The 27055-nt window shown below is 59.6% G+C and overlaps 1 protein-coding gene and 1 long non-coding RNA gene across 4 annotated transcripts in view; one reads left to right on the top strand and one right to left on the bottom strand.

Moving 5' to 3' along the window:
* Window positions 1–463: 463 nt before the first annotated feature.
* The window catches only part of NTN1 (netrin 1), a 192329-nt gene continuing 165737 nt past the window's right edge, over window positions 464–27055 (bottom strand). For all 3 annotated transcript variants that reach the window (XM_041770037.1, XM_041770039.1, XM_041770038.1), the window contains exons 6-7: window positions 18625–18699; window positions 464–4081 (exon numbers count right to left, since the gene is read on the bottom strand). In XM_041770037.1, the coding sequence (XP_041625971.1) occupies window positions 3753–4081; window positions 18625–18699 (404 nt within the window). In that variant the 3' untranslated portion in view covers window positions 464–3752. The remainder of the gene's footprint in view (window positions 4082–18624; window positions 18700–27055) is intronic.
* Window positions 4088–12716, top strand: LOC121499442. The gene is made up of 3 exons (XR_005990127.1): window positions 4088–10641; window positions 10871–11025; window positions 12546–12716. It is a non-coding gene; the product is annotated as an uncharacterized LOC121499442 (long non-coding RNA).

Below are 27055 nucleotides of genomic sequence, written 5' to 3'. Positions count from 1 at the left end.
CAGCTCCCTAGGCCTGCCCTGCGCGGAGCATTCAGCATTGGCTCAGGGCGGAGGACGCTGATGATGTGAGAGGCAAAAACTCACTTGCAGGTCCTGAATCAGAAGGGGAAGTTCAAAGGTGTGCAAGGATGCCTCTTTTTGCTGCTCTCTGGGGACCCCCTGACCTGGAGCCCCCCGGGGACTGGCAAGGATGGATGCAATGGATGGTTTCTTGGGGACCAGAACATACATGGTCCCATCTGGGAGGCTTTTTGCTCTAAATTGCAGTCAAAGCCAGTACACCCTAGGACTTTCCAAGCAAAGTGGCCCCTTCCCTGTCTTTCGGGGGTGGGGGGGTAGTCAGGGCTCCACCGCCGGGGCGTTCTAAGAGCAGAAGCCACGCTCCTGAAGAGTGGCCAGAAGACTCGCTATCCTCTCCCCCACGGCATGCCCAGGCTACCAGTAAAGACTAGGAGACAGTGGACAGTGTACAAGAGTTTATTTAAATGATATCTGAACTTAGTTCTATCATGTGGCGCCCACGTTACAAGTTCCATCTGGGTCCATTACAACTCTAACCCCCCCCTGAAAAAAAAACTTAAAAAAAAAAAAGAAAATCCACAACTTTTTCCATGTCATTAAATATATTCATATATAATAACCATAATATATTAGTATGCATTGGAAAGAAACACTGACCCAAACAATATGTCATGGTCACAACTAAACATTTACAATTCTGAGCAAACAGAACTCAGAAACGCAGGAGGGAGCTGGGGTGGGGGGTGGGGGGGACAGAAGTGCCTTCGGGAGCACATAGACAAGATGTCTGATGACAAAGGAGTGGGGCTGGCTTGGTTTTGGCCGGGGGCGAGGCCCCACAAGGACACACTTGGATACATACCCATAGGGTATGGCATGGCTTTGGCCATGAACCATGGCCCAGTGAGTCTAGGTTGTCCCCTCGCCAGTCTCTCCCCCGGGCGGGGGTGGGGGTGGGGGAGGACAGGGGGCTTCCTTTAAGTGTTGAGACCTTGACATTGTTGAGTTACCCAAAGAGACCGTTTCCTGATGGCCTGGGGTCTCCTTGATCTCAGCTTCATTCCAATCTGGGGCGAACCCAAGGAAGTCTGTACCCATTTCCTGCATGCTCCTATGGAGGCAGAGCTCCAGGAGGACACGAGGGGCCTTGCGGCAGTCCCCAACCACCCTGGCTTGCACCCCAGGCGTCCCTCCCTCCCACCCCAAAATCTTTAGTGTTACTGTGTGTCAGTAAAGCAGGCACGGGGAGCAGGGGCCGGGGGCTCCAGACCACCCAGCAGGTAAGCAAAAGGACAACTGGGCAATCTGTTTTCATTTTAAAAACTAATCTGGTATGTTTTTCTTCGAACACCTACATATCACAACTCTGGTTAATACACTCTTCAAAATCAAAATCTAGTTCCATTTTACATCCTTTCCTAACTGTACAAACTGGAACACCTCCGTTCCTCCTTCCATCTCCTCCCAGGGAGGGGGTGGGGCGGGCTAGAAGAGGGCACCTCAACCGCCCCCCGGGATGGGCCCTGGCTGCTAGGTCAGTCAGTGGCTGCCATCAGAGGAGTGGAGGGGCTGGGTCCTCCTCCAGAGGGGCAAAGCAGGCTGGGATGACGGAGCTCCCAACAGTGTCCTCACCCCCGCCCCCCTCCACGGGTGGATGCGACAGCCCGCGGCCTCGGGGTGCTGAGCCGAGGTTGGAGGCTGGGGGCTGGCTGAATTTAAAGGAGGCATTGCTGCTTGGCAGGGCTGGGGTCCAGGGCCCAGGGGGCCCCGGAGACCCCCAGTGCCAGCCCCTCGCGGACGTGGGGGGACACTCAGACCCAGGAGGGCACAGCCGTCTTGGGCGGGGTAAGGAAGCCAGGCCAGTGTGAGCAGAGAAGGAGCGCAGGGTGCCTTCCGAGGACCGGGCTGGGCCATCAGGGAGGCCTCGGGGATGCTAAGGGTGCTCAGCAAACCATGCCGGGCCTGAGGAGGCCTGGCCGCCTGGAGGGCTCCGCGCTCGGGGCAGTGCTCTCTTCTCCCTGCCCCCTCAGGCGTCTCTCCCAGTCTGTCCTGGAATCCTTCCTAACACCCCCAGGCGGACGTTTTAGGATTAGCCAAGGCCTGCCTTCGACCCGCGGGGAGTTGGCGCCCTGCCTCACCCACTCTGGCTGCCGCCGCTTTAGATGTCGCGCCCACCGCATGCCCCCGCGGTGCCCACCCTGACTCCTGTTCCCCAGGCCAGATGCAGCAACCAGGGCCGGCGTCGCAGCCCGGAGCGCCCCCTGGACGCCTCCCAAGGGAGCCGAGGGGCAGTGTGGCCAGAAGGCCGGGCTCCGGAGTCTGACCCAGTTCTGCTTCTTCCCTGCCCGTGACCTTGAGCACCTTGTGTCCCTGCTGGCGGCAAGTAGGGTGCGAATCCTTGTCTCGGGCAGTCGTGAGGATAACGGGAGATCATGTGGGTAAAGTGCCTGGCACAGAGCAGGTGCTCAACGGAAGGCAGCCGTGCTGCGGGCTGAGGCGGGAGAGGCCGAGGGAAGCCAGGCCGCGCGGGACCAAGCTCCATCCTGGGTGGGACCCTCTGCAGCGGCCCGGCTCCCGCAGGGAAAACCAAACCAATTTCCTGGCTGAGAGGGGAGCCAGGTCTCCAATTCAGTGTGCCGGTGTGAGGACGGGGCGAGGCCCCTGGGCAGTGCAGAGCTCCGGGGCGGGCGGCAAAAGGCCCCAAAGGTCTGGGGCTGCCTGTGGGGGGCCGGTGTCTCTAGAAAGCTTTGGAACCTGGCCACACCGGGGGGCCACGGAAGGCCTCCGCGAGTAAAGGGTGGCCAGAAAGGGCCGGAGGGGCTGCCCAGGCTGGACCACAAGAGCTGGAGGGGCGGGTGGGGGGTGGTGCAGGGGCATGCCCCAGGTCCCTTTCCCCAGGGGCCCAGGCCCGGGCACCGGGGACCTTGTGCACCGCCGGGGGTGACCAGCCCCTTCCCCCAGCCCGGCCCACCCGCCTGTGCAAACCTGCATTCCGTGCCCGGGCCCTTCCCAGGAGCTGACGTCATTACACAAATAGTGTCACGGCCCCTTCCCCCTTCCCCCTTCCCCTGGAAAATGTCATAAAGGGGCTGGTTCCAAGTTTCCAGAAAGGAAACTCTCTGGGAGGTTTTGCCTGCGCAGCGCCTCCTCCGACGGGCGGCTCCAGCGTGGGGCGGTGACCACCCGGCTGGGGCTGCTCGGGGGCGCCCCGGGGCCCCCTGCGCGGCGCGGCCCAGAGCGGGGGGGGGGGCACGGCCGCCAAGCCCGGGGCGCGCTGCTCCGCCTCCAGGGACGGAGACCTGGGACCCCACCCCAAGACCCCCCAGGACCGACGCAGCAGGTGGCGCGCTGGTGGGACGGGCCCAAGGGCGGCGGCCAGGGTCCCGCGGGGGCCGCAGACGGGGGGTCACGGGCGAGGAGGGGCGTCCCTGCCGGCGCCCCGCCCGGGTTCACAGTTCTCACGTGCCCCTCTCCGGAGCCCCGCCCCGCCCCGCCCCGCCCCGGAGCGCGCCGCCGCTCTGCAAGGAGCCCGTGAGGTAGCTAAGTCTCGTCCTCATCTCTCCCGCCCCGCGCCGCGGCGGCCAGGGGGCGGGGCGGGGCCGGCGGGGGCGGGGGCGGGGCCGGCGGGGGCGGGGCCTCGGGCCGGAGCCCCGCCCCGCCCGCCGCGGCCCCGCCCCGCCCGCCGGCCCCGCCCCCGCCGGCCCCGCCCGCCCGGCGCCGCAGCCCCCGCGCTAGGCCTTCTTGCACTTGCCCTTCTTCTCGCGCTGCTGGAACTTGCGCAGCCGCCGCGCCCACGTGTCCCGCCACTGGATCACCAGGCTGCTCTTGTCCGCCACGATGCCGCTCTGGTCGGGCGAGTCCTCGGCGTTGCCCAGCAGCAGGTACTTCTTGAGGGGCTTGATTTTGGGACACTTGCAGGCGATGTCCCGCGAGCGGATCCACAGGCTCTGGTCCCCGCGGCGGATGCGGCTCGTGCCCTGCTTGTACACGGAGATGATGTTCACCGTGAACTTCCACCAGTCCCCTGCCTTGTCCGCCTTCAGGATGTGGATCTGGACGGCTGCAAGGAAGCACAGGCGGGCGGGTGGGCCCTGGGCCGAGGAGTGCCGCCCGGGCCCCCCCGGGGCTCCTGGGCCCAGGTGGGCCCCACCTGCTGGCCCCCTGACCGCCGGGCGGCCCGTCTGATGGAGAAGGCACAGCTGGGAAGCGACGGTGCAGGGTACCCCACGAGGGCACCCGTGGGTGGTGCCCAGGCCGACCTGGGGAACCAACCCCACCTGCTGATACCTGGGCCGGGGCCACTGCTCCCAACAGCCTGACCTCATGCCTTTGTTGAAGCTGCCACCCAGCACTGCCTTTGGAGACAAACCCCCTCCCTCCTGATCCTCTCCAAATCCCCAGGCTGTTCCCCCACCCCACCCCCCCAGTTCTCTTCTGAGACTTCCCCTGGTGCAGGGCCTCCCCCCAGAGTTTCCGATTCAGCACATCTGGAATGGGCTCCCCAGAGTATGCCTCTCTCACAAATTCCCAGGTGGTGCTGCTGCTGCTCCTGGGGACACACTTTGAGAACCAGTGCCCTAGTCAATGTCAATATATGCTATCTCTGCAGGATATTAGGAAGGGTTTTAAATGCTTTTTTGAGGATTTTATTTATTTATTCATGAAAGACACACAGGCACAGACATCAGCAGAGGGAGAAGCAGGTTCCCTGTGGGGAGCCCGATGCAGGATCGATCCCGGGACCCCAGGATTACGCCCTGAGCCCAAAGTAGACGCTCCACCACTGAGCCACCCAGGTGCCCCTAAAATGCTTTTTAAAGAGAAAGGGGGAACCTTGCTCAAATATGTTTGTGAAATTCTGGCTTAAACGAAGTCAAGAGGCTTCCTTACTGCAGGACTTTTCAGAGCCTTCAAGCTACAAACCATGCATGTGTATGCATGCGTGTGAGCTTCCCAAACTATGCTGACTGCAGATCTCTTTGGTTAGCACATCTCAAGGTAGCAGGGCCCCATGGGGTACTACTGGGGAAACTGCTGGGGTTGGGGGGAGACATAATCATTCCAGGGGATAAAAGGAGAGGTCTCTGCTACACTGACAGATCAAGGAAAACTTGGTCATCTTCCCCCTCCCCACGGTCAGATCAGGGCACAGTCCCCTTGCTGAGCCCACCTGCCCCCCCCCCAACCAGGCTGAAGACTGCCCTAGCAGATGAGCAGCCAGCTGCTCTCTCCAGATTACACCTGAAGAAAGTGAGACACGGGTCAGCCCAGCGGCTCTAGGAGTCACGAGGACATGTCCCCAGGGCGTGTCGAGTGGTTATCACCTGCCCTCTTACAGCCCGGCTGGGGTGCCCATGCAGCCCAGCCTCTCTGAGGGTCTCTGGGGACCCACTCTGCTGCCTTCACTCCCAGCCCCCCCCCCCATCCTGTCCCCACGCTTGGCCCAGGATGACGGGGAGGTTCAGGGATGGCGGGGCCCAGGGGGAGCGTCCCACACCATCCAGCTCATCCTTCTGGGGTGAGGCAAGTGGCAGATTTTCCCATATTTCATTTCAGCTGTTCTTGGGCATCGTCAACTTTGCACTCCAGTCGGAGAGCTCCAAAGAATGGCTGCCATGGCAACCGTTTCCATGTTTTTGTCACCAAGGGACTCAACACTCAGTGTGAACTCCGAGGTGGGGTGGGGAGCCCTCCAGCCCGCAGAAGTGGCCGGGCTGTGTGTTTGACTGTGCACATGGAGGTCACCGTGGTAACTGAGTGCCCCTCTGCTAAGCGACGGGGGAGCCAGCATCCCTGGGAAGCCCGGTTTCCTCTCCTCCCGGCTGAGCTGAATGCACAATGAGGCTCCATCGGGATGCCACCGTTTTCCCTGGGTGGCATCTTAGACCCCTGGTCCCCAGCCACAGTGCCGGGATGGGCAGGGGGTGGCCTGGCAAGGATGCCGCAGAAGGTGCCTGTGGATGGGGACTCCGGGGGCTGTGACCCCGGGCACCGAGCATCTAGTGGCGCTACAGGCCACACTGCGGCTCCCGGCCCTGGACTCATCGGATGAAGTGCCAACCATCCTCCAAGACCTCAGAATGCGACCATATTCGGAGATGGGGTCTTAACAGAGCTGATTAAGTTATAGAGGCAGTGATACAGGGGAGCCTAATCCAATGCAACTGGTGTCCTTGTGAGAAGAGCAGAGCAGGACAGACACGGAGGGAGGCCTGCAGGCCAAGGAGAGGCCTCAGCAGGAGCCACCGTGCGGACGCCTTGGTCGCCAACTTCCGGCGTCCAGAATCATGAGACAATAAATTTCTGTTGGTGAAGCCCCCAGTCCGTGATGCTTGGTTCGGGCAGCCCGAGCAAACTCGTTCTGTTGGGGGGAGGGGTGCTCAGGATCTTGGGCGGGGTGCAGAGCCAGGTGAGAGGGCTCACCTGGTGAGGTGGCCCAGGTGTGCTGGGAAGCGGCCAGAGAGAGCTGACCGAGTGGTCGGGCCCCGGGCTGGCCCCTCAGAGGAGCTGCGAGAATGTGGTCCTTCCCACAGGGGGTACCAGGGACCCCAGCCCCACCTTCCCTGGTTTGAACATTCTCCCCTGAAGGAATGCCCTGGAACAGCAGGCAGGACATCCAAAGCAGCTCCCCCTGCCGTCACCACTACCTGCCCCTCACCACCACCTGCCCCGGCCGGGCCTCTTCCCCAGGCCCTGCCAGCACAGGCCTGGAGCGCATCCGCTCAACACAGAGGACGCAGCCCAAAGGGGTACCCACCCCTGACCCCGTGCTGTCCCCGGGAATCCAGAGGCCACAGCAGCAGGCTCTGGTCCACTGGTCACAAAGCAGCGGCCTGTGTCCTCTGTCCACGCCAGCTGCTCCCAGCAGCTCCCATCAGCTCCCTGGCCTTGGAGCGGGGACGGCCCAGGCGGGGAAGGGGCAGGGGAGGGTGGCGGGAGAATTCATGTGATTATGCTGGAAAAAATCCCCAGTTCCGCTGCCCTTGGCAACGCCTCCGCACATTACACAGCCCACCAAGTATGAGCTGCACACGCAGCACACAGGCCAGGTCCCCGCCGCGCACACACAGCTGAAAATATTCAAACTACACACTGAACAGTGACCTCAGGCAGACGCAGGCCGCACGCTCAGGGGAGCGGCCCCGGCACACGGCGCAGCGCCCGCCCCGCGCCGCCGCCCGCCTGCTGGCCCGGAGCCCGGAACGACTGGGGGCGCCTGGGGGGCCGTGGCCCACGGTGGCCACAGGCAGCTCTGCCCGTCCGAGTACCAGGAGCCCCGAGGGTGTGCCCCCGGCACCCACAGGACAGTCAACACCAGGCCACTTAGCCTCAGCCCTCAGGATGCCTGGGCCGCCCCATCTGTGCACCCGTGTCCTAGACTGACCCCCAGGAACACGGGGACCCGTGAGGCCCCCGACCCTGCAGTCAGAAACGAGGGAGATGAGCTGACCCTTGGGAGGGCAGCCTGGCAGGTCCCGGTGCAAAGCCAGAGGGCGGCCTTCTCCGGCGCAGAGACGAGGCAGTGGCTGAGCCAGGGCAGCCTGGCCCCCTCGGAGTGATAAGCGGCTGCGTCTCGGGGTCCACACTGTGAATGCCCTTCCTTACACTGAGCCCTGGCTCACCCCCCCCCCCCCCAAAATATGAGGACTCAAGATGCAGGAGAACGGCATGCCTGGTGTCTGGAGCCCTGCTCTCCACACGGACAGAAGCAGGCATCAGGGTGTGGGGACTGGAGCCCACCAGGCAGGATGGGTGAGGTCAGCTCTGGAAAGCCCAGCCGGGCTGGGGCACCCCTGGGTGCCCCCGAGCAAGCTGCAGGGGAAGCACGTCCCCGGAACGGAGCAGGTAGCTGAGCAAAAGCAAGGGGAGAGCTCCTGCGTTCCGGGAAGCAAAGTCCTAGGGGCCAGGCAGCACTGTGTCCCCGGCCTTGGAGTCCCCACATGTGTCACCAGCTGATGAGCTCTGAGGGCAAGGCCATAGGCAGGGCAGGGCAGCAGCCACCCCTCAGGAACAATTCCGGGGTTCACAGGCAGGCCTTGGCAGCCACCCAGGCAGGGCCGTGACGACCGACTTCGAATCCCAGGCTGCTGCTGGGCCTGCGGGGCGTGGGGGGCACGCACCTCTCCATCCCTGCCTCCACACAGGCCAGAAGGGGACTGAGGGCCAAGCCCACGGGGGCCGCAGTCAGCGAGAGCGGCCTGGGCCAGGGCTGGGCTGGACTGGCCAAGGGGGGGGACTCGAAGGCAGCCCCAGGGTGGGCTGGGTGCCTTGGCCTGCGCTGGGGGTCCTCTCCGCCACTGAGTGTGCAAGACCGCATGTGTCCTACAGGAGCAGACCCGGGCCATCCCTTCCACAGTGCCTCAACTGTACTGGGTCCCAGCGCTGGGCTTCCTCCAAAGGGGCCACAGCAGGCAGCCCTGTTCTGGGTCCGGAGCCCCCGTTCATCCCGAGCCCCCCTCCCCAGCTCCGGCCCTGGCCCAGCCAACTCGGAGCCTGTCAGCTCTGGGCCCCCGGAGGACCTGGGACCGCCTCCTCCCTGGACAGGACGTAGCTCCAAGCTGACTTAGGTGTCCCCCACCCCCGCCCCACCCATGTAGGGGTTGGGGACTTCCTGCTGCAATCCAAGGGCCCAGCCTGGGCCAAGTTCTAGGAAAGCTGATTGCACAGCGAAGAGTATACAGTTGTTGCTCATTCACCCTCGGGGACACACCCTGCCTGCAGGGCCCAAGGCGGGGGGCCGGGGGGAGGGCTGGCACAGGTCCCTGTGGGGAGCTGGGGAGTGGGGCCACCAGCCACCTTCCTCCTCCCACAAGCACAAGCCTGGAGCCCTGGGAGGGATGACACCTCAGCGGGGAGGCTTCCTGCTGCCTGGAGGGCCCGGGATTTATGGGCCGCTAAGGGGGGTCCCCAGGGGCTTCCCAGCAGCCACCCCTTCCAGGAGGCTTGGGTGGCCCGCCCCCAGCGTCTCCCCACCCCCCAACCCCCCTCCCCGTCACCCCCAGCCACACCTTCCTGTTGGGCCGGTCCAGCCAGGGAAGGCTTGTCATCCGTCTGCCTCGGAGGCTGCAGCCAGAGTGAACAGGGGAAGATGCTGACCCCAGAGAAACCCTTAAAACCATGCAGCCCCATAAATCTCCCCGTACAGCAAGTGTGTCGTGAGCTGCAGCTGCTTTCATAAAATGCGGCTCTGACCACGTGTTTCCCAGGTCCCCGTGAAGGTGAGAAAGCTCGGGGCCCGGCCACGTCTTGTTCCCGGAGATGCTGACCTGCCTGCCAGCCAGGGGGCGTCAGGTGGGACCCCTGCACCCACGATGACATGTCCTGGCTGGTGGTGAGCTGGAGGCCAGTGGGGGCCACACCAGGCCATCAGCCACAGCCATCCCCCCAGCGGGAGTCCTCGGGAGTCCCCGGGGCTACCACTGCCTGCCACACATATGCAAGTCGCATCTCAGACCTTGACTAAGGTGGGGATATCCCTCCCGAGGGTCCCTCCTTTCCTGTTCTCAACAAAGAAGGTTTGCTTCTCTCTCTCTCTCTCTCTCAGAACTAAGAGCAATGGGAACGCTGCCTCGGTTTCCCCACGGGGCCATAGCGCTGAGGCTCTGTTCTTGGGAGGGGATGTTGGGAGGTCTGGGAATCGGGGAGTCATGCTCTGGGGAAGACATGAGCCCTGTTCACTGGGAGCTGGGCCAGTCTGGGCCCCGCCCCCCCCAACTTCACAAGTCAGAAGGGCTCAGGGGCCTGGCCACTGTGCGTGGCCCGAGGCTCGGGCAAGAGAGGGGACGGGCAAGAGAGGGGACGGCCCTGCCTGCACAGTGGGGTGCCCTCACCGCTGGGCTGCTCTCTTTCTCAAAGGAGCTAAAGGGAGAGAGGGGCCCCCTCCCAACGGGAGGAGCGGAGACAGCCGGGCTGGTCCCTGGCCCCCCAGCCCAGGAGCGGCCAAAGAGGCAAGAGGGTCCTCCAGAGGATGTGACGCATCCACTAGCAAACCTGCCTCCCAGCCCCCTGGAGAGTCCTGCAAGGGCTGCCACCCCAGGCCCCTGTGCCAGCGGGGTACTGGCCTCTGAGGGAAGGAAGGCTCGGCCCCAGTCCAGGGCTCACATCACCCCCAGGTCCCTCCGGGACACGTGGCCTCCGAGGCTCACAAAAAGCTCCTGGCTGCAAACTTACACGCGGTCCCCAGCAGGGATGTGGCCCTCTAAGAGGTCCCTGCACAGCCCGCAGTCCAGTCCCCATGAAGGCCACTGCCTCCAGGAAGCCCCCTCACAGGACCAGGACAGGTAGCCTGTCCCTCCTCAGGTGAAGCCCCTGAGAGAGGAGGCCGGCAGCTACTGGTCTTCTGAGCACGCTCTGCACACCTCCCTCTGCACACCGCACTCTGCACACCACGCTCTGCACACCTCCCTCTGCACACCGCACTCTGCACACCATGCTCCACACACTGTGCTCAGCTCCAGCTTCCAAAGGTCAACACTCGTCCACAGTGGAACCTGCTTCTCCAAGGAGCCCAGGAGCAAGGGCCTCAGGCCCAGAAATAGGAACCAAGCGGGATCCAGACCACAGCAGCAGAGTCCTGGGGGTGCTCCTTCGTCAGCCTCATTCCCCTGGGGGATCAAGCAGGTACCAGTGAGCACTGGATGGGTGTTCCTGGCCCCGCCTCACCTCCCGCAGCTCTGCAGCTGGAGAGTGTGGTGCCCTCAGGTCTGGTGGCTGGACCATCGGAGGTGGGGTGGGGTGTGTGTGTGTGTCCCTCTCTCCCATCCTGGCCAAGCTGGGGGTGGGGGGCAGGCATGGGGCCGGGAGCCCCAGGAACAGTGAAACAGGGTGCTGGGCTCTGATCCCAACGCAGGGGCAGGGGCAGGACCCACCAGACCACTCCGCAGGGGGACATGCCCATCTGAGCCGTGACAGAAATGCTCTGTGATGCTGGGGCTGGGCCCCCAAGGAGCACAGAGGACAAGAGCTGCCCGTGGTGGCCGAAGCAGCCGGGGTCCCCAGCACCAGGTACCCAGCTCCCCAGGCACCTTCACAGGTCCCTGCCCCCACCCCCTCCAAGCCTCCTGTCCCCATCTGCCAAATGGGACGAGCCCCTTCCCGGCCCCTCAGAGCCGCCCTTCCCACCCCCACAGTGGCCTGGAGGCACAGGCTCTGGGGCTCCCCTGCCTGCGGGGTCAGGAAGGGTGGCGGGCGGCCGGGGCAGCACCCTGCAGGATGGAGGGCTTTCCTGTCAAGCTGTCCCGGGCGCCCCTGGGCACTCCCCGTCCAACCTGGTGGTCACCCGTACTCCGCGACCTCAGCCTGACTTGCCTCGGACCCAGCTCCACATCTGGCCTCCATATGGGGCTGGCACTGTGGGGGGGGAGGGGAGGTCACATCTGGCCGGGGGAAATCGGAGGACCCCCCCCACCAGGGGGCCAGTGACTGCCCCCCCCCAGGGAAGGGTCAGGGAGCCTCTGAAACACCAGGCCACGTGCTGCTGGCTGGTCTGCGCCCCGCTCCCTGGGGCTGCAGGGGTGGCTGGGGTGGGGATGGCGTCCCCGCAGGGTGACTGGCGGGCGGGAGGGGGTGTCCACCAGCTGCCGGCTCTCTAGGCAGCCCTCCCTTTGGGGAACCGCCCCCAGGGATGGGCCACATCCGTACCCACACCCAAGCCCCACGATCGCAGCGTGGGGTGGACTCAGGTGCTTTGTCCCCCCGCGGGGTCCATAAGCAACCTGTCAGGTTCTCTGCTCTCAGTGGGCTTGACCCCCCTCGATGGGGAGCAGCTGTTGAACTCAAGGTCAAGAAAAGGAAGGGGAGGGGGTGTCAGGAGGGGAGAGGCCCAGGATCCCAGCGTGGGGAGCGTCCGATTTGCAGCCTGAGCCGCTGGACGAGCGCGGGGCAAGCGCCAGGCCAGGTCACGCCGTCCTCACCACCGTGCTCAGCGGGCCCTACACCACCGGTGTCACCCCCACACCCGCCCCTTGTCATGATCAGCCGTGACCTTCCCCCGAGACACGCCCATGCCCACCGCCGGCACCCCCTACCCGGTCCCGGCCACAGCATCCCCCACGTCGGCTCTATCATCTCTAAGAGTCACCCCAACACCATGGTGACCACTCCTGCTGGCTCCCCCAGGAGATGTGTCTGGTTCACTAGGAACGGGGAGTCAAGGGTCCCGGGATGGCAGTGCGGGGGGACCCATTCCTGTGCCTTCTAAGGGCCTGCTGTGCCCGCCATGTGCCACCAGGGGCTCGGGGCCTGGGGGGCGTCGGGGGAGCAGAAGCCTCTTGGGGCTTGGAAGTCCGCCGGGAGTCACGTTATCTTGTTGGGTCTTAGCCTGTGGTGGGCGGGGAATAAAGCCCCATCGCAGGTGCCGTGTGGATTCCAGGGGACGGGAGTGCGGGTGCCTCGAGGGCTCCCGGCACCCCAGGAGGTTCCGGGGTACATGGGGACATGCTGAAGAGAATCGGGGCCTGAGAAAGCAAGAGCGCAGACACGTGCACGTGCACACACACCCTAACAAGCCCCGTCTCTCCCCGCAGATGCCAGCAGAGTCCCCCCCTTGAGTGGTACCCCAGAAATGCTCCTTGCAGGATCTCAGGAGGAAGGCTTGACACAAATCATCCTGTGAAAGGCATTTTGATTTTTCCATCCTGCGGTGCCAAAATGTCTTTCAACAAAAGGGGTGACTAATAAACATTTCTGGGAATGAATAATTTTTCCAAGAACTGGCAAAAGTGAGATGATCTCACCTTTCAGAATGTGAGCTGTCTCCGCCCCCCCACCCCCCACCCCGATCCCACTTTCGGATCCCAGGGAGAAGGCAGCACCCGGGCCCCCCTCGGGCCACCGCGCAGGCCCGGCTGAGGGGGGAGGCGGCGCCGAGGGTCTGTGCACACAGATGTGACCGTGGCTGCTGAGGCCTGCGCGGGCCTCTCCCCAGCCTCCCCGGCCCCCACACCCCTGTACCCGGCCCCCACTTCTCCTTCTGCGCCCAAGGCCTTCCTCCCTCCACCTGGGAGCCTTGATTTGCCCTGTGAGCACGGGCTACCAGAGCCCCCGCCCCGCCTCCAAGAAGCCCTCCCTCCACCCCCTCCCTGGAGAACCAGTTTCTGCCCCGCGTCCCCACTCTCGCCTGTGTGTCCGTCCGTCTGCCCCGTCCTGACCGCAAGGTCCTTGAGGGTTAAGCCTGCGTCTCCTCCAGGTCTGTGAGCTCAGCACCCAGAACAGGGCACATGGCAGGTGCTGGAGGAGCCAGCGATGGGGGGTGGGAGTGCAAAGGTGAGGAGGGGAGTGAGGACAGGGCCTCGGAGGGAGCTTGGGGACCAGAGGAGACAGGAGGCCCAAGGGCTGTGGGCAGGAGCCTGGACGGAAGGGCAGGGCAGCGAGGGGCGGGGCCCCTGAACCTCCCCAGGCCTCAGCCCAGCGACCTGACCTCCCGGAACAAAGCACAAAGGGGACAGTGTCACCCTGTTACCCTCATAGCCTTGACTCCCCGGGCTGACAGGCAGGCAACTCCAGGGAGGGTTGCAGACTCCACAATGAACTCGTGCACGTGCACAGATGTGCAACGCGCACACAGGCACACCCCTGCTCACACACCAGCTGTCACATGAGCACTCCTGCTCCAACACACGTGGTCATACATGCAGGTCACACTCACATACACTCATGCAGTCACACACATGTGCCCACTCATGAGCATACCCACACCCGCACATGCTCATACACCACACAGGCACACCCACACACACTGCCACAGTCAGGTGTGTGCACACACGCACACCCACAAATCTACACACTAGTATATACACACACCTGCACACACAGTAACACACGCTCACATATTGTCACATGTGCACACACACACGCACACTCACAGAGCCCACCCATGCACACCCACAATGCTGTCACACACATACATTCACATGTGCACTCACACATGCGCATCCACATGACCACATGCACACACAGGCACACCCACACATCTGCGCACACACACTAGCATATACACTCACAAGAACAGATGCAGTGCTCAAATACTGTCACACTAGCGCATCTACACTTGCACACCCACACACATGTGCACATCACACAAGCAAATCCACAGGAGCCCACCCATGCACACATACCTGTACTCACACCCATGCACTCACATCCACGAGCAAACACACACTTGCTCACACGATCACACCTACACTTGCACACAAGCGCATGCACACTCACCAGTGGCACTCACCCCAAGGAAGGCCCCCCCCAGGCGAGGTGCCCCGAGGAGGACGTTGCTAAGACCCTGGACAGTAACGTGAACAATCTTCTGCGCACAGCCGTCCGTCACTGCGCTGCGGGCCGGATTGCCCAGGGGCCACGGGGCCGGGGGCCACACACCCCAGCGCCACCCCGCACCCCTGCCCCGAGCAGATGGCGCCTGGGGGGCTGGGCTGTGGTTGGGCCTCACCTAGGAGGACATAGTGTGTGCCTTGACGACACCTCCGGGTGGTGGGTCCGCCCACGACCCCACAGCACAATCGGAGCTGCACCTGCAGACGGTGGGCCCGGCACCCTGTCCCCGCACATGGGAACAGAACGGGCCACCTCCCCACCGGGGACACTGTCTGGGTGTGAGCAGCATGGTGGGCTCAGGCCCGAGCCCCCCTGCCAGGCCTCTGGTTCTGCCTGGGCCCCTCTCGTCAGGAACATGCCAGAGCAGCCACCCCACACAGCCCAGCTCCCCAAGGCCCAGAGCCACGTCCCAGCGGGAAGAAGGGTGCCTGGGGCCTGCTCTTCACCTGGCAAGGGCCACCACCCCGAGGTACTAATTAGCAGCTTCTGGAACATCAGCGCACTGGCTACAAGTGAAAGAAGCAGGATTTCTAATTGGCTCCCTGCCGGGTGTCAGCACGGAGATTATGCAGCCCCTCGAAGCCCGGTCCCCAGTCCCCAGTGCCCTTGGCCGGGGGCTCTGCTGGCCTCACCCCGCCCCTTGCTGATACCCAGGCCTGGTCCCTCCCTGTCCTCTCCCTGCTTGTGGTGCCCCAGGTCGGCCCAGCTCCGCCCCAGGCAGCGGAGGGACACCCCCACCCGTCCAGTATCCGGGGTCCGTGGTCCCAACAGAATCCAGGGAAGATCCTCTACAAAGTTCTGCAAACCCGAACCCTCAGCCTCAGAGCGAGGCCTCCGGCTGCACCTGCCCCTACCCAGCCCTGTGGGTGCCACACTTCCCTCCCTGAGGGCCTGCCCCTCCCACCCCAAGGAGCCCTTGGAAACCCCACCGGAAGCCCCTGAAGCTCCCGACACATCTTTGTTTTGCCTGTCACCTCAACACATAGGCCTAGACGCTAAGCAGGCCTTAGCTCCCTAACTGCTCCCCAACTTTCAGGGGATCCCAAAAGAGTCAGGAGAAGTCCTAGGGCCCAGAAGCCCTCGAGGGTCTTTGGAGGACAGGAAGAGTTTCCGAGTTCATCAGCTCCCCGAGGGGGCACCCGACTCCTGTCTGGCATCTGCTGCTCCCCGTGCGGGGCGCAGCAATAGAACTGTGGGCGCCAGCGCAGTGCACCTGGCAGGAAGCGCAGGGCAGGAGCTGGGCGGCCACGTGAGGTTTCACAAAGGGGGCCATGCCGGGCATCTATCTCCTCACCCCTCTCGGCCTTGGGGCTAAACAGGATGTGAGATGAGAGACCCAGGGCAGTCCGCGGCGGACGGAGAGGGAGGACGGGCCCCGTGGGCAAGTCACCCCCACCAGCTGGGCCCGTGTCCCCTCCTGTGACACAAGGGATGTGAAGCCAGCCACTGGTGACACCTGCCTCACGCAGAGGATCCAGAAGGAGTCAGGTGCTGGCAGGAGGGGGAGGGCCATCAGGCCCGGAGTAGAAGGCAGAAGGAAGCCAGAGGCTGTGCCCAACGCTCGGCACCCCCAGAAAGAGGGGCCTGATGCAGGGGAGACGGGTGCACAGCAGGTGCAGAGCCCAGGGAGGGCCTGTGGGACCCCCTCCGAGTTCATAAAGAGGTGTCCACCTCCTTTGGCAAAAAGAGGGTATTCCTGCCTGCTGATAGGGGGCCAGGAGGGAGCCAAGGGGGACAGGTGTCCCCCAGAACATCAGGAGTCAGAGAAGTTGAATTCAACAGGGGTGAAAAGAAGTGACAAGGGAACAAAGTGGGGCCGAGTCAGATAGAATCAGGTGGCACACGGGAACTATTCCGGTAACTTTTGCAAAGTCTTTTTCCTTTCTGCACTTTAAGAACAGAACAGGGGCTGCAGGCCAACCCCCCTCCAGCCTCTCTCAAAGTGTCTGCTCCAAGTACACCCGCTCTTCTCCAGCCCCACCACGTTCTGGGCAGGGCTCTCCTCTATGCACCCTGGCTCTCTGGGCCTGTGTAGACACCTCATGCATGAACCCCAGGCCCCAACACAACAGGTCCCTCGGGCCTACTTGCCTGAGCCCTTGTCCCTCAGAAAGGTTGGAGGGGCAGCAGATGTCCCCGTGGAAGACCCCAACAGAGGCAGGCAGCTCGGGGCTGGGGGGATGCAACCCTACGAGGGGCCTCTCCCCATGGCCATCACCAGGGCTTAGAGACAGCACTCCCTTTACCTTCAAACCGCACTCCCATGGGACTCAGAAGTTTCTGCATTGCCCCGGATGCAAACACTTGAAAGGGGCTTTGGGGGGCTTGCCGAGGGCCCCACGGGGTTCTGGAGCAGGCCCACCCGCGGCCTGACCACTTGTGGACACAATAAGCCTGGTGCCAGTTGCTCTGGCTGCATCGAGGGGTAGGCCAGGCGGCCTGGGGGCGTGTGCTCTGGGCCCCAGGGTGGGGTAGGCATACTGTGCATGTACACGCGCGTGAGTGTGTATCCGTGCACACACACGCTCACATGGCGTACACTGAGAAAGTTTTAGACGATCTCAAAATTGCTCTGGGTTCCTTCAGGCCTCCTCATGCATCTCGTTATGCAAAAGGTCCCAACGCTTGGCCTTAGGAAAGAACACAACCCACGTTTGGCTCCAACGGCCAGCCCAGGTGAGACAGCAGGGCGGGCTGCTGGACGCCCCTGGGTCAGGCCGGGATGGATGAAGGTTCTCTCCCAGCTCCACTTCTTCCTCCCTCCCTTCCCGCCCTGATACCTGTGGACCAGCAGAGGTGGCTCCTCCCTGGGAGCACCCCCGGCGGGCACCTGGCCCCATGCTGGCTACTTCTAGTTTGCAGACACGATCCATGCTGCACACAGGGGATCCGAGGCTCAGAAAAGCAACGGAGGCGCCCCAGGTCCTGGAGGAGGAATGTGACCAGGGCAGAATGGAAAGCCGGGCAGCAGAGAGAGGCCAGAGTGGTGTGGGGTACACAGGCCCACCAAGGCCTCGGGTGAGGGATCTGTCTCTGGGGTCAGCTGCAGAGGGGACGGTCGGCGGCCAGAAAGAGGAAGGCCCAGCCCTCCACCCAAATCAGCAGGACCCATAGGTCAGGAGGTGGGAGGCGCCAGGCCCAGGTTCAGGGCCCCTGGGCCTGCATCCAGGCTGCAGCAGCGACCTCCTGGCTGGGTGACAGGGGCCTCGGCTGCCCACGTGGACGCCCGCGTCTCTGCATGGCTCTGCCAGCAGATCCTCTGGGGACTTCTCTTTGCTGGGCCAGCTCTGCAGCACCCCCCACTCTCTGCACACCTGTGCACCGGGACCTCAAGGGGCTCCCCTCCTCCTGCAGGTCCCCGGACCGCCCCCTCATCACGTGGTGTCTGGCTGGCCTGGGCCTCCAGGCTACCCAGAAATTCTCAGGGATCAGAAGCCACAAAGCCAGCTCCTTAGGTCCCCCAGGGTGGGCGGCCCGAGGAGCTTCTCAGCAGGTGCCTACAGAAGGCGGGCGGGGGCGGCCTGGCAGAGGGGTGCAGGGAGGATGGGGTTGAGGGAGCGCAGAGCCGGGTCAGCCCTTCCCGGGGAAGGGGGCCTAATGGCTCAAGAGACAGAGCTGTCAGCCCCACAGGTCCCGGCTGCAAAACACCCTCAAGGGGCCCCCCCACCCCCAGCCCAGCAAGCTGTGTTCAAACTTCAGCGAACCATTTAAAACACAGACTCACCCCTCTGCGGACTCAATCTTTGGAAGGAGGCAGCTTCCAGAATAGGAGTTTTAAACCCACGGACCCTCCGCCCCCTTTCCTGAGGCCTGGAGGGCCCCACTCTGAGCAACACTCGAGTTGAAAGCCCACAGTACTTTGAGGGCACCCAAGACCAGACAGGTAAAGTGACGAGTTCTGAGGCCACAGCCCCCCACCCGGGGTAGACTGAAGGCTGGAGGCCAGGCAGGGAATCCCAGCCGCCAGGGGAGCCCCACTGGCCTGGATGCCAGATTCTCCACCCTGCCCAGGCAGGGGTGGGGCGGGGTAGGGTAAGTGGAGGTGGGGGGAAGAACCCAACCCTCACACCCCTGTGGCCCCTCGCGACCCCTTGCCTCTGAGGGCCGTGGTGCAAGAGCTGACAAGTTCCTCGGGTGTGGGATCCCGCCAGCCTGGGCCCTGTCCCGTCCCAGGGACTCCATGGCCCGAACGTAGCCAGGGCCACCTGCGCCCTGCGCCCAGCTCCTGACCAGTCACGTGGCCCCGCCGGCCCGCCAGACAAGGGGACTGGCACTCACCATAGTCCTTCCTGCAATACTTTTTCATGTTAATCTTCAGCTTTCCTTTGGAAGCCTTGCAGTAGGAATCACAGTCTGCAGGGGACGGAGAACACAGACAAAACCTAATTAGGCTGGCGATGAATAGGCTGGGGGGCCGCCCCCCCAGATCCCCAGAGGCCTGTGATACCCATGGGCCGGGCAGGCGGCCATTCAGGGCAGGCCTGGCCTTCTAAAGAGGCGCTTGGGACAAAGGGGCCCCCGCCCGGCCCACCCCCCTGTGGCCTGCCGAGTCCTTCAGCCGCCAACTGGAGCCCCCTTGGCCTCCGTGGGGCACGCTGGGGGCTCCCGTATTGTGCCACCCAAGGCTTCTGAGCGCCACGCAAACTCCCCCCACCCCATTCTTAAGACACAACCGGAGCCTGATTAAAGGCGATAGAGGCCTCATTGTCACCCCGTGCCCTAGGTCTGTGTCAGGCGCTGGCTTTCACGGCGCGGAGCCTCTGGCTGGGGTCAGACCCCAACAAAAGAGGTCACGGAGGAAATTAGCAGCCCATGAAGCATTAGAAAACCCCTTTGGTGTCCACTCTACTGGAGTGTGCAAATAGAATGCCCCATGAAGAAGAGTTCAGTTCTAATGGGCCCAACTGCTGAGAGGCAGGGCTGCAGGGCCTGCGTCCAGCCGCCACAGATCACGTCGGGGGGCTGCCCGGAGCCCGAGTGCTAGTCGGGGCCGAGAGCTCAGGGCCCTGGGGCAGTCAGGCATCGGGCCTGCTTCTCCGGGAGGTGGCCTCCATCCACCCACCAAAGCAAACCTCCAACATCGGCCCGGCCAGGCCGTCTCCCCACCGGCCCTTCCCACTCCTTGGACAAGGTGATGTGATTGCTTTGCTAGATCCGTGGGGGGACACCCTTAGCCCCCCAGCCAGCCTAGCACAGAGGCCAAGGAATGACTCGGGCCCGCCCCGCACCACCGCGCCAGGCACCGATGTGCCGGGCCTCACTCAATTCTTACCACCGCTCTCTGATGTGGGGGGACCTTCCCATCCCACAGTTAAGAGAACTGAGGCCACCTGCTCACAGCATCCGGGGAGCTGGCGGCCAGGCTGGGCGCTGCACTCAGATGTAAGATGCCGTGACGCCCGCACCCTCGGTTATGCCCTGCCGCGTGCGTCTCAGCGAACGCCACCAATGCCTCATCTTAAATGTGAGCAGGGAGCTAAGCTCCGAGCGGGGGATGAGGAGCACCCTGTGTTCCCGTGTTCCAGCAACGCCCAGACCACCGGGGGTGGGGGGTGGCGGGGGAGGACTGGGGGCTATGGAGGGTCCAGGATGTTCTGGGAGCAATGATAGCACCAGGCAGTGGACGTGAGCTGGGAGAGCATCCTGGTAACAGGCTAGACAGGTCTCACACACACACACACACACACACACACACACACACACACAGGGGTGACTGCCCCAGGGGCAGGTGTAATCTCTCACTCTGCAGAGGGGCTCACCAAGCCAAGGTGCACGGAAGGAATGACTCGTGTGGAGCACAGGGCAAAGCCAGGGAAACAAGTCGGGCCTCACAGCAGCCCCCCACCCCCCATGGCTTAGAGACACAGAGACTATTCAGAGATCTCCCTCCCAGGGATGCAGAGACTATTCAGAGGGCCTCCTTCTAGGTCCTGTGATTCACTGACTGCTGCCTCAGTTAAAATCAAAACAGCTCTATCCCCCTGCCCTGGCGGCCACGGCCCAGAGCCCCCACCCCCTCCCTGCCTCCTGCACCAGCTTCCGGGGCACCCAGTTGGGAGCTGGTCTCAGGAAATGGGGGAATAAGCAGCCCCCTTCCAGATGCCCTGTGGTCTGAGCCCTTGGGCCCACCCACCCACCCAGATGCCCTGCCAGGGACACCAGGGGCTACCGTGCTGGTCCTTTGTGCTAGCTGGCTGGTTGCTGGGTGGTGACCCAGGGAGGCGCCCCTCGGGATGCAGGGCCAGGGTCGCCCAGAGACTGTGGCCAGAGCCCGAGGGGTCAGTGCGAGGTGGTGGAGGCCTATGCACACACACCAGTGGCACCAGCACCAGGCTGACCCCTGGGAACGGTTGCTCCCGGCCACGTCCCCGCAGCTCAGGGACAGATGACATCCCTAGCAAAGCCACCGCCGAATCCAGGTTCTGCGTAAGTCCTTGTGGTCCTGAGCGGGCTGGCTGCGATCCCTCTCAGCTCTCTCCACTGAGGGAAGCTAATTGGAATGCGAGTAGTGCTGGGTGACGTGATTCCTGGGACAGCCTTGGGCCCCCTCTCAATTCGCTTTCTTGTTATTTTACTTTTTTTTATGAAAGTCAAAAGCCGTTGGCCCGCGTCAGCGCTTGCATACCGGTCGGCAGGAAATCACCTACGCCCTGTCGCCTCTGCAAGCCCCTCTGTCTGGGCCCTGAAGTACACAGCAGCCTGTGATGAAGGCACGGCTAGTCCCACCCGAAAGCCAGACCCCAGGGTTCTGGAAGGTTCTAGACCACCTGCCACAGATGGAAGCCGCACACTGTGGGGCTGCAGGCACGGTGGTAGAGCCCTGAGACAACCTCCCCCAGCACCTTCAGCTCTTACCACCTCCCCTCCTGGTCACATCTACAGCTCTTCCTTCCAGAACCAAGTATCCACCTGGGGCAGAAGTCGTCCTAGCACGTGTGGCATCCATTCCCTGCCCAATCAGACCCCAGTTGACCAGCCTCCCGCGTCCCTGTGAATATCAAGAGCCTGCACCTCGATGACAGCCCCTGGACAGTCCTGACAAGGCAGGTGGCACACTGTTTGCCCTGCCAATGAGCCCCAGCTCAGAGATGAGGCAGGCTGGCTGCACAGCCCCTGCTCCCCACGCCCTGGTTCCCAGCCTAGCCACACAGTGGAATTACCCAGAAGCTTTAAAAAACACTGCTGTCTGGGACCCACCGGCCCCCAAGACCTTCTGATCACTGATGCACGGGGCAGAGTTCCCCAGCCAGGGTCCCAGGGGCCATCATCCCAACCAACCATAGCCAGGAGGGGCCAGGGTGCATAGGGCACCCAGGCAGGCAGAGGAAAGGCTGAGAGGTGCTTGTTGACCCAAACTGGAGGGTGTTCAGAGAGGGAACCCAAGCTGCCTGTTCCTCCAGGAAACAGCGCCACCTTTGAGCATTTACAGTTGTATGCGGGGTGCAGGGGATGGGGGATCCTTCCTATATCTTTCCTTTCCATCCCTCGGAAATACTTCTTGGGTCAGTGAGCTCGTTGTTGTAAGAATAAGTTTTTTTTCTTTTTTAAGATTTTATTTATCTATTCATGAGAGACACACAGAGAGAGGCAGAGACACAGGCAGAGGGAGAAGCAGGCTCCCTGAGGGGAGCCCGATGTGGGACTCAATCCCAGGACCCTGGGATCACACCCTGAGCCAAAGGCAGATACTCAACCCCTGAGCCACCCAGGCGTCCCGAGCTTGTTGTTGTAAAACTACCCCCTACCCCCCTGCATATTTGCTGACTGATCGATTGGTTGTAAGCTACGAAAACAGAGACCAAGGTTGTTAGAACTGTATATAAAACACGGGTAAATCAGCTTGGAACGAGGGAGCCTGAAATGCTCTCCTTTGGGTAAAGTGAATAACATCCAGAACATGGACACTGTGGCAGCTATCTGGCTGTGCTTGTGGACTCTTTGTTTTGGGTATATTCCAGAGAACTGAGGTCATCGGACAAGTGGTCCCTGGACAGGGAAAATGTTCCTGCATTTTCTTCTTTTATCAAAAACACACAAAGCTACAGAGACTGCTTCGAGATGGACAAACCACAGCTTTTGACTGCAGTTCTGACTCCTTCAAAATGGCATATCTACTTGGCAGTCACCCATGGAGCCTCTCCTTGTTTTGTTCCAAAATAGCTGTAAAGACAATGAGAAAAATGAAAATTCACACGAATGCCAAAAACTAAACTGATAGATGACCCAATGTTGGAATCTGGGAGCAATCTTTATTAATTAAAGGCAGATGAAAAAAAAATTAAAGGCAGATGGTGGTGAAACAAGCAAAACCTGTCCCAGGTTTTACCTCAAGACACAGCCTTTTGTCTGATGAACAGAAAGATCTGGAAAAAGGAGATGACACAGAGACAACAGCCAGGAAACAAATGGGTAGGAAGTGGGCAGGGGCCTTGGTGGTGGTGCCCTCCTCCAGGGAGGGGGATCTGAGGGAAAGGCAGGGCCCAGAAGGACAATGTTTGCATATCTGAACTTGCATTTTTATCAAAATTATTGGCATAGAGAATGAAGAAATCAGGCAGTGCAGATGGAAGGACACATTTTCACAGAGCAAAGTGAATCAAAGGGAAAATACTGGTAGGAACGAGGCAGTAGGGACAGAGCTGCATCAATTCCCCTGCTATCCAGCTTGGAGCTAAGATGGGAATCCAGCTGTTGTGCTAGTAGCAGGATCTGTAAGGTTTTTTTTTCTTAAAATGTCAAACAGTAAATATTTTAGGCTCTGTAGGCCATACGGTCTCGATCCCAAGTATTCAAACTTTATCGCCATGGCTCAAAACCAGCCATGGATAGCGTACAACTGAATGGGCATGGCAGACTACAAAAAATCCAAAAAAGACGTGGCCTCTGTGAAATCGGAGAAGAAAGCCATAAGGAAAGACTAGGGTGTGTTGAAGACGCCATATGATCATACAAAGAGCATGACACAGAAGAGAAAGAAGAGCCAGAAAAACCAAAACCTACAAACGCAGTAGCACAATTAAGACTCACTTTGGAAGCAGCAAAGAGAAATGATGCTGGAGAAACTTGATTCAGACACACAGAGAATAAACTGGGGAAGCCCTCAAAAATTCTAGAGGAAAAAGATAAAGATGTGGAAATCATGAAGGAGAGGATGGTAAGGATATGAGAGAGAACATGCAGGGGGACATATAATGGGGAGAGAATGCAGCAGAACCCAAGTGGAATAGAAACAAGGATCAAAGATCAGAATCCTGAGCTAAAGGCAGGCCTACATGCGCACAAGAAGACTCACTGACGGGCAGCCCCGGTGGCCCAGCGGTTTAGTGCTGCCTGCAGCCTAGGGCGTGATCCTGGAGACCCTGGATCGAGTCCCACATCAGGCTCTCTGAATGATGCCTGCTTCTCCCTCTGCCTGTGTCTCTGCCTCTCTGTGTGTGTGTGTGTCTCTATGAATTAAAAAAAAAAAAAGACTCACTGACTTTTTGGAAAAATATCAAGGAGACCAAAAACACCCAGACATGTCTCTGTACAACATATGATATACCAGGATGAGGGAAAATTATATATGGATTAAAAATCAACAACAAGAAGCCAGCCAGATGACCATGGAGTGATGCCCATAGGTCTTGTGGAGGGAAGTCTGTGATCTAAGAATTTTATACCCAGCAAGACTGTCTCATATGTGTGTAGGTCACCATGAGCAGATGGCATTCTCCAGCGTGCAAGGCTGCAGACAATATTCCAATCATGTACTCTTTCTTGAGAGAGATACTTGAAAATGTTTTCCAACCAAACATGAAATGAATCAAAAGTAAGAGTTTAAGAGGGAAAAGTCTTGTGGAGATCGTACAATATGAATGTGCTAGTGATTGGCTCTGAAACCTGCAAATGTGGAGATTACATATTTGGTCCTAAAATCGAATGCAAGGGTGCCTGGGTGGCTCAGCTGGTTAAGCATCTGCCTTTAGCTCAGGTCATGATCCAAGGGTGCTGGGATTGAGACCTATATCAGGCTCCCTGCTCAGTGGGGAACCTGCTTCTCCCTCTGCCCTGCCCCTTGCTTATGCTCTCTTTCTCTCTCTCTCAAATAAATAAAATACGTAAAACTGAAAACAAATATCAAAACAACTTTTTTTTAAAAGATTTTATTTATTTATTCATGAGAGACACAGAGAGAGAAAGGCAGAGACATAGGCAGAGGGAGAAGCAGGCTCCATGCAGGAGTCCGATGTGGGACTTGATCCCGGGACTCCAGGATCACACCCTGAGCCAAAGGCAGACACTTAACCGCCGAGCCACCCAGGCATCCCTCAAAATAACTTTTAAATATTTGAAAGGAAATGTCAGTGTGTAAGTATCAATACATATAAGTATAAATAACTCTAAAATGTAGTCTGAAACTTAGAGATCATATTAACAAAAACTAAGTAGAAGAGTCTTAAGCAGGTAGAATGTAAGATATGCTCTTTCCTGCTTGACTCTGACAAATAAGAACTATTAGATCAAATAGTGCTTTTGAAAAACTCAAAGGCAACCACAAAGCACTAAAGAAGATGGGAAATAAATTATAGGTAATATGGGGGTGCCTGGCTGGTGCAGTGGGTAGAGTATGAGACTCTTGACCTTAGAGTTGTGAGTCTGAGCATCAAGTTGAATGTAGAGATTGCTTTAAAAACTCTCAGATTATAGGTAATATGTAAAAAAAAAAAAGAAAAATAAAGTGGATTATATAAAAAGCAAATGAGACCAATCAAGAGTACAGTAGAGCAACCATCTAAAAACAAAACAATGCCTGTAAACAGATTCAACACCTCTACTGATAAATGGATTAAAAATTATTAAATCATTTCAAAGGAACATAACTAAATGAAGCAATTTGTTTTTAAAGCTCACAACTTTGAAAGAAGTTAGCTTCTTTAAAGATGTTATAGTCAGTTCATCACTAGCAAACAAAGAAGTTCACCTATTAATGAAAAAAGAGAATATTTTACATGGAATAACATCTTATTGAAATATATTAAGAAAAAAAGTATTAGGAACATAAAAAGGGACAGTAACCTGAGCAGTAAAAGGATGCTAAATTAATCCCAAAGGAGCTGGAAGCACATGGGCCGCATCTCCTGACCTCAGTATAAGAAATAGGATTTACTGGGCAGCCCGGGTGGCTCTGCAGTTTAGTGCCACCCTCGGTCCAGGGTGCGATCCTGGAGACCTGGGATCGAGTCCCACGTTGGGCTCCTTGCATGGAGCCTGCTTCTCTGCCTCTCTCTCTCTTTCTCTTTCTCTCTCTTTCTCTGTGTCCCTGATGAATAAGTAAATAAAATCTTTAAAAAGAAAAAAAAAAGAAATAGGATTTATTGTTAAACAGAAAAGAATGAAAAGATATGTACTCGACTCTAGAAGTTAGAAAATGAGCAAAATAAACTCCGAAGAAAGCCAGAGGAAGAGTAACAGAAGTAGAAACTAATAGTGTGGTACCCTGGAAAATATTCACCAGTTGTCAATACCTCCAAGAACTGATTCTCAGGAAAGGCCCCATACCAATACTCTTTTTTAAAAATCACACACAGGAGTGCCTGGGTGGCTCAGTGGTTGAGCGCCTGCCTTTGGCTCAGGGCGTGACCCAGGGTCCTGGGAATGAGTCCCTCATTGGGCTCCCCACAGGGGGCCTGCTTCTCCCTCTGCCTGTGTCTCTGCCTCTCTGTGTGTCTTATGAATAAAGAAAATCTTTAAAAATAAATTAATTAATTTAAAAAAATTTAAAAACCACACATGAAACAAACCAAACAAACAAAAAGAACCCCAAAACAGACAAAATACAGTCGTGTCTAATTATGAACATGAGAGAGAAATCAGACACACATGAAGTCACAAGGAAGGGAAGATAATCATGGTCGAAAGCACATTTTATGAATTATGAGGCTACTACTGTATGTGGCTTTAGGCTGAAAGCTTGGTCACTCAATGAAATGCATGACTTTTTAGGAAAATATAAATGATCGTGAGTCTGAGTGAAGAAGAGATATAATAATCTTCAGAAATCCCTGAATCCAGGGCCACTTGATCTGGGCAGAAACAGGAAAAGGTGGAAACTGGTGAGAGGGACCATGTGAAAGTATCTAAAATCAATCACTTTTCAACTTAAGAATGATTTTTTTTTAAAAAAGAGCAGTGTCCCATGGTTCAACCCTGACAAAAACACCCACACGAGCTCACGGACACACAGGCCCTGCAGATCCCATTCACCAATCAGCCCAGCCTCCCTGGACCACTGGCCGTGCCCTGTCCCCCCAGGAGTGAACGAGGGGTGAGCCAGAAGGTCCACTCTCTCAGGGGACCCCCCGCTCCAGGGTCACCCGGAGATGCTCCCATCCTCCTCCCCGCAAAGATGGGAGCTGCCAGGGAGGGACACGGGGACCAGGGAGAGGCGCCGAGACCGGGAGGCTGCCATCTGCGGCTCGCAGCAGGCCCATCCTGGCTGGCTGGCATCCTGGCCCCTCCTGGGAGCAGCCGACCTCCCTTTCATTCCACCCACCTGCTCCCCCGGCCAAGCCACAGCCAAGAGCCGAGAGGGGGCCCCTGCAGGCCCAATCCCAGCGGCCAAGCTGCTCCCTCCTCTCCCACCACCTTGGGTAGCTCACCCCTCTGGTCTGCCCTCCTGCGACCCAGGTGCCAAGAATCCTGCTGGGCAGGCCTGCTCGCCGGATCG

The sequence above is a fragment of the Vulpes lagopus genome, chromosome 10, assembly GCF_018345385.1.
Source record: "Vulpes lagopus strain Blue_001 chromosome 10, ASM1834538v1, whole genome shotgun sequence".
In the NCBI taxonomy this organism is placed as follows: Eukaryota; Metazoa; Chordata; class Mammalia; order Carnivora; family Canidae; genus Vulpes; species Vulpes lagopus.
The sequence above is the reverse complement of the archived record's forward strand: the minus strand, read 5'-3'. Positions and strand labels throughout refer to the sequence as shown.